Below are 7,350 nucleotides of genomic sequence, written 5' to 3' on the forward strand. Positions count from 1 at the left end.
AGCCCCCACAGAAGCCTCTGCCCGTTGCCAAAATCAGGAGGTTCGGCTGGCACCCCCTGTGCAACACAAGATAACTCCCACCGGCAGCCGCCAGCCCTTCCCCGGCTCCCAGAGCGGCACAGGCTCCCATGGGGTCCCCATGTCCCCTCCCAGGGGCCCGTCCCCTCCGCTGCAGGCCCAGCGATGCTGAAGCTGTCACACCAATTTCCCTGCTCCTCTGCCCGTTGCCAAAATCAGGAGGTTCGGCTGGCACCCCCTGTGCAACACAAGATAACTCCCACCGGCAGCCGCCAGCCCTTCCCCGGCTCCCAGAGCGGCACAGGCTCCCATGGGGTCCCCATGTCCCCTCCCAGGGGCCCGTCCCCTCCGCTGCAGGCCCAGCGATGCTGAAGCTGTCACACCAATTTCCCTGCTCATCTCAAACCTTTCTGCTCTGCAAATGCACACAGACAGACATTACAGCAGCTAATTGGGGAAAACAGTACCTTCCCCTTTGCAAGGAGCCGTGATTTCCGTGCAGTGCTGCCAAGCGGGTGGGGACGGCAGTGCAGGGAACTCCAGTGCGAGCGCTTGGGGATGGCACCGGGCAGCCACAGAGAGGTTATGGGTATGTAACGCCACAGGGGTACGTGGAGCAGAGGAAGAGCTTGTGACATGGATTGGCACTGGCGCACAGCTGGCTCCAGGTGTTTTGGCCCAACCCTGTCCACCCGGCCTTGGCACTGGATTTGGGGGAGCAGCCCACCAGCCCCCAGGGCCAGGAAAGGTGGTTGGGGATGGCACCGGGCAGCCACAGAGAGGTTATGGGTATGTAACGCCACAGGGGTACGTGGAGCAGAGGAAGAGCTTGTGACATGGATTGGCACTGGCGCACAGCTGGCTCCAGGTGTTTTGGCCCAACCCTGTCCACCCGGCCTTGGCACTGGATTTGGGGGAGCAGCCCACCAGCCCCCAGGGCCAGGAAAGGTGGTTTGAGGCGGGTGCACAGCTGGCTCCGGGTGTTTTGGCCCAACCGTGTCCACCCAGCCTTGGCACTGGATTTAGGGGAGCAGCTCACCAGCCCCCAGGGCCAGGAAAGGCGGTTTGAGGCGGTTTCAGGGCTTGCACGCACCCTCCTGGCACAAGGGACGCCTGGGCAGGGTGTCCTTCCCGCTGCCCCCAGCACCCGCTGCCCCCGGCCAAGGGAGGGGTACGAGCTGCTGTCAGCTCGGATCTGCCCTGGAAGCTGGGAGACTCCTGCTACGAAGGAGAGCGCTTTCCCCACCGCACTTCAGTGAGATGCGAGCTGACAGGGCCCGGGGACGCCAGCTCCAGCAGCAGGGGAACACGAGCTGCTCTTTACATCCCGTGACTTTTTTGGGACACTGGTGGAAGGGCCTTTTTTGGGAGCAGTAGACAGCAAGGGAGTGAATTCCTGAAATGCTCCAGCTTAGTCCATCCTGCGATGGGCAGCCCCTGAGATTATCCAGGAGGAAAAAGGGAAGGCAGCAACCCTTGTCCCCCATCCCCTGCCCTCACCCAGCAATTTGCACTGGCACAAAAGCAGTGCTGGAGGCTGTGCCAGCAGCCACCACTCCCTGTTTTGGGGGGAGGCACAGCTCTTTCTGCTTGTTCAGCACCAGAACGAGGGGGTCCAGCTCCTGGTCGCGGGAGCACGAGGACACCAAGAGCAAACTGAGATGACTTGGGCACCCTTGAAAATCACAGGCAGTAATTAAATCACTCTTGACCCAGTTGGATTTGAACTGGCATCTGCAACATGAAAACATCTTTCATCTGTGGACATCCCGTATCTAATTGCTGCTGCACTGCAATTCAACACGAGACAACAGAAATCTATGATTTGCCTTGCAAGAAAATGCCTAATGAACAATAATTTGTTTTTAAGTTGGGGGTCTTTCTGGCACAAAGCTATTAAATTGTAATGATACTGATTATCACATCTATTTGCCAGCTAAGCTCCTCCATAGCTTTGCTCCATGAAACGCAAGCGATTACAGCCTTTACAGAAATAACTGATCAGAGAAGCCAGAGGGGAAACGGGGAAGATGGAGCAGCGTCTGTGAAAGCTGCCTTTGATGTAGCTGTAGATGTCAGTGCGAGACAGAGATTCCAGCTCAGAGGAATATCCCGTCTTTGCCTAACTCAATTATTTAATCTATTGTCTTTAAAAAGCATCCCCTCTCCTCCCAAGGCTCCCCCAGTGCTGACACGTTATCAGAGACCCACGTTAGCCTGCCCTCTCCATGGGTTGTGCTGGGCTGAGGCCACTGCTGGAGCAAGCAGCTTGGCCAGGACCTGCCCGAGCAAGGGCTGGGCACGCGCCGGGCTGCCCAAGAAGGGGCGACTGCTCCCGTGACTGCAGGCAGGTGCGTTTTCCTCAGCACCGAAAGGTGCTGGTTCAGCTGGTGAAGGGCTCCAAAAAGAGCGTGATGGGGCAGGGCAGAGCCCCCCTGCACCGGGCTTAGCCCAAGCAACCATCACCTCTACCCAGCCCTGCCTGCACCCTTCTGCCCGCACGCTGCAGGCCAGGCAGGAGCACAGACCAGGAGCTTTTCCAGCGCCTGTCCTTAGCTCACTTGGGCAAGGCAGAAAGGGCTGGTCCCCTCTTCTCGACAGCGGTGGATGGTTGGGTTTGGGGGTGGGGAGGGGGGAAGTCAGCCCCTCTCCCAGCACAGCAGACGCAGGGCCAGGTGGCACTGGGCACCCGCAGTGCCAGCAGCACGCTCGGTGACCGGCATGAAGGGGACACGGGCATCGCATCAGCCGGTTTCCAGCCCTAATTTGTCATTCGTGGCCACGTGCCCTCCCGTGCTCATGCCTCAGGAGGCTGGGAAAGGTTCCCAGTGACAAAGCTGGAAATTACATTTTTGAACAAAAGTGTGGGGGAGAAGGTCGGCTCTGGATGCGTGGAGCAGGCTGCGGCGGGAGCAGCGTCCTGCACGGGTGCCACTTCTCCACTGCCGCTGGGGGGGCAGGAGGGATGGGGAGGTGAGGTGAGCAGATGCCGCCTGCAATTTCCCCACATAAGCAAATCGCAGCCCTGCGCAAGCAGAAGCCAACTTCAGCTTAAATGCCAGAGCAAAGTGTGTGTGTGCAAGGCTGACAGCACAGCAAAGCCCTGAGGGCTGTGACTGCCTGCTGGAGCCCTGGATGCTGGCGGAGGTCAGGGATGATGCAGAAGTACAAAGAGCATACTTGCATGCTCTGAGATTCTTTGGCTTGGTAGGAAATACATCCCTGGACAGTCTCCCATTGAGCCACAACCGGGTCCAGGGGGAGAATCTGGAAGCTGCAGGCTGGAATTTATGAGCCCTGCTCCCATTAAAATAGCAGGCGATATTTCCATCTGTCAGTAAACGATGATAAACAGACTAGCTCCTTTGCATATCCCAGACCTTGCTCAAGCAAAACCACCACCAGGGAGGGCAGGATTTGGCATACAGATGACCATTGCCATGCTAGGAATTTATGGCTCCAGCCTGCCCGGTCTTTAGCAAGAGCAGGTATTTATACAGGCCGCTCCCCAGGGGTCTGCCAAGGCCAGGGCACCGCAGCCAGGGCCCTGGCACCAACCACAGCACCCAGCTACCCACCCTCTTAGTTTGCTGGGTATGAGCATCCTCCTGACCCGGCTGTAAGCCAGGTCCCGTCAGCACTTTTCTGCCTTTGAGGAAATTTGGTGTTCAGCAGGATGGAAAGTGCTGGAGTTCATACCCAGGACTCTCCCAAACACAGATGTGCTAAAAGCCACCAATGAGTACAGCAGTGAAGGCACTGAGCACAGCCACCCTGATGCCCGAAGAGCATCGCACGTTGTGCACACATGGGACACTGCTGTGATCACCCTTCCGACTAAAGAGGGCTGGGGGGGCCGCCGGACACAGCAGGTTTTACCACCCTGCAACCCACTGCTGCTTTGCTGTTTGCAAAAGCATTGCAGGTTTGTTTGCCAACCCTTCAGATGTTATTAAACAAACATTTCCTGACAAAACTGGGACTGGACTCCAACCCCTTACTGCTCTTCAGCAGAGCAGCTCCTTGGGGGACAGCACGCCGTGGGCCACAGAAGGCCAGCTGGGGCGCAGGGTGCCTGGGAGCAAGGGGCCGGCACCGAACACACCGTTTTACAGGATTCCAGCACATTCCTGCCTTTTCCCCATCCCCTCAACTTCTCGTCACACTCACACCAGATAAAGGCATCAATTAGCTACAAAGTGCTTCGGAGACCTCAGCTCATTAATCCAACTTGTAATTAGTCTGTAAGGAAAGGAGGGCAGTTACCGAGTCGGACGCTCCCTGTAGCTTGAAGAGGGCTGCACCCAGACCCCCCATGACCGCTGCTCCCCACGGAGCAGCCAGCGACACCCTCCTCGAACAGCAGCAGGGTGCCAGGGGGGAAGCGCTGGCCCCAGCCCCAGGCTGGGGACACCGGGCTCTGGGCACTGCCCTGGGCACAGGTGTCTGCACCAGCCCCAGGAAGAACAAATTCCCTTGGTTTGCTGCTTAATAGCACGTCAATCATTGTTGCAGGGTGACATTTGTGGGCACATTTCCCTACTTTTATGCAGGAGAAACTCTGCAGCAGTCAGCTGTACAGGCCCAGGTCAGGTAAATGCCAACAGACTGCAGAGCGGGCAAACCAGTCCTTTTGCCCTCGCACGAGCTCCTGCCCGGCAGCGCAGCACCTGCCGTGTGCCAGCATCCCTGCCACGGCTGACGGGCGAGGGGCCAGGACTACCCACCCACCCACAGAGCCCCCAGGGGTAAGCGCCAGCCCTTCTCGTACGCTTAGAAAGTGCCCCCAGAGAATTAACAAGAGGGGCTTAGAGAAGACTACCCTCACCAGGGTGACATTCGGGGAAAAAACAGGCAGGAAGCCAGAGACTTGGTTAGTCAGGCTTAGCGTGACAGGGATCACCTCGTTGCTCTTTAGCGGAGGCTTTGTCCAGCCACCAGAGAATGTACTCCTTCCTTGTGCTGCAGCCTGACAAGTCGTTAATATGCAGCTCTGCACCTCATGGAGTTGCTAACAACATCGAGTGGATGTTGAGCCTGCCTGGAGGGACAACGCTGGGCTGCTCTCTTGCCAGCTGTAACACAACAGAGGTGTTCCATAATAATTAGACAACGAACAGGAGCTCCACCATCCAAAAAGAGAAACCATCCCCAACTCACAGCAGCCTTGGACCACTATGTCCCCAGCATCACATTGCATGGATGACCAGCAAGTAAAACAGGCCGCTGAGCATGTCACCCCTGGGAGTTCAGATACAGGTGATTAGGGGCATCCCACAAAAGACACCTTTACCTCCTAATACTGCAGTGCCCGAGGTCCCATGCATTCAGCCCATCACCTAAACACTTGGTGAAACAAAACCACGGACCTTAAAACATCCTGTCAAGGGCAAGCACGGAGCTGTCTTGGCTGCCACTTCTGCTAAGTGGCTTTTGTGAAAAACAGTCTCTAAATGGAAAACAAAACCTGCCCTTGTTGCAATGCTGGTGCTTTCCTTCTCACTGGAACAGATCGACCCTGTTAGACACATCGACCCCAGATGGCTCAGCTTGTCTGGTTTGTTGTAGCGCCCATCAAGCGTTGGCGTCGCAGCAGGCGATATCCCAGCACTCGCTGGGACCCCAGTGAGCTAATGGCAGGTAGCAGCTGCCCTTGGACAAGGGACTCAGGCCAGTGACCTCCCCTGTGCAAACACACCACAGGAGCCCTCCCTGGGCAGCAAGAAAGAAGCACAATCCCCCACCACAAGCCAGCACAACAGGACAATTTGCCAAAGATGTTACATGTCAAAGGGCCAGTGGGATCCAAGGCAGCTACATACTGCCAGAGTATCTGAGCACAGGGAACAGCAGGTTAACGGGGGTTGCCAGTGCAGAGCACCCCAACAGAAAAACGTAGGTGAAGGTTCAGAAGATCATAGTTTCCAACAAAACCTCCAACCATATTTGAAAATGTCGCTTGAGAGCTTTTGAGTGGTCCACCCTTAACCCTCAGCACCAAAATCTAAGCAGCATTTTGAGTCAACAGCAGCCAAACTCAGCACAGTTACAGAAGACGTGCACGGCAGGAGGCTGGTGGGACGGGGTCAAGATGGCACCTGGAAAGTAGGTAGCCAGTAACCCAGAAGCCAACAGCCACTCCACCCTTGGATGCGCTCATCCCATCTGCAAAAGTCATCTACGGAAACCCAAGAAGATGTTCATGAAGACAGAGTACCAGCAACTGCACTTGCACATTGACAGGACCCACACGTGTCCATCCATCCAGCGCAGCACCGTGGGCTCTCAGGCCCCAAAACCACTTGAGGACCGGCAGTGACAGTGGGGTGGGGAAGCTCCCGGAGTTCAGGCAGACCAGCAAGGGACAGACGCTGAGGACACAACACAGCGTTCCCAAGCATCCCACGAATCCAGCGCACCAAGCCCAGCGGAGCAGCTGTCCCAGAGCAAGGGCAGCCTTTGGGCAACCTCAGCCTGATGGATGGGCTCCTACCTTGGGCTGCCGGCATCTTCCCCTTGTTGAGCTGCTTGAGGCGCTTCTGGTGGGACTTGCCGTTGTAGTGGATCTGCGCCTGCGCGGCCGAGTTGAGCTGGATGTTGCAGACCTCGCAGAGCGTGAACGACTGGTGCTTCTTCTCCCGCTTCATGCGCTGCTCAGGCTGGCTCGGCGGGCAGCTGGCCGCCTCCACCAGCCGCACCCCATTCTCGGGGTTGTGGGATGGGCTCAGGGGTCGCTTCATGCCTGCGGGAGGAAGGACAGACCCGCTGTGAGGACAGAGGGACCAGAACAGGGGGCCAGGTGAGGCAGGAAAACCCAGCACAGGTCCCACGCCTGTGGGGTGCCCAGGCTGCCTGGATCTGGGGGGACTCCCCAAGCAAGAGCAACAGCATTTGCGTCTCTGCAAGGAGTTGCATTAGGCAAGAAGACATGAGCAGCAGCATTCCTAGGAGGTTAGTGCCGGAGCAGGGAATAACCCACTTCTTCCAAGATTCTAGCACCAGACAACACTCCTCATGTCAGTTAAAGTCTTTCTGTTCACTCCTGGACAGCACCGTACGTTGGCCCAAGGCAGAGCTGGGATGGTAACCAACTGTCTGCAGGCAAAAAATTCAACCAGAAGGACTCGTGTGCGGCTCTGGTGTCCTGCAGCCCATCCCCACCGCAGCAGGAGGAAGACACTGGCACTAGCACCTCGAGCCACGAGCACTTTCTCGCCCACATTAAGCAGGTGCCTGTCCTAAACGGAGGGCTCTGTGGGACCAGCTCTCATCAGGAGCTCGAGTCCCAGACCCGCACAGGGACACCACGTGGAAGAGCTGCCCGTGGAAGGA

At 57.2% G+C, this 7,350-nt stretch overlaps 1 protein-coding gene across 1 annotated transcript in view; it reads right to left on the minus strand.

Annotated features, from left to right (window-relative positions):
• Positions 1–6,758, minus strand: part of LOC103901792 (zinc finger protein 385C) — a 54,227-nt gene extending 47,469 nt beyond the window's left edge. The window contains exon 1 of the mRNA XM_009282736.2: positions 6,512–6,758. Coding sequence (XP_009281011.2) covers positions 6,512–6,758 — 247 coding nt within the window. The remainder of the gene's footprint in view (positions 1–6,511) is intronic.
• Positions 6,759–7,350: the final 592 nt, after the last annotated feature.

Source organism: Aptenodytes forsteri, unplaced genomic scaffold (genome assembly GCF_000699145.1).
Source record: "Aptenodytes forsteri isolate BGI_AS27 unplaced genomic scaffold, ASM69914v1 Scaffold492, whole genome shotgun sequence".
Lineage (NCBI taxonomy): Eukaryota > Metazoa > Chordata > Aves > Sphenisciformes > Spheniscidae > Aptenodytes > Aptenodytes forsteri.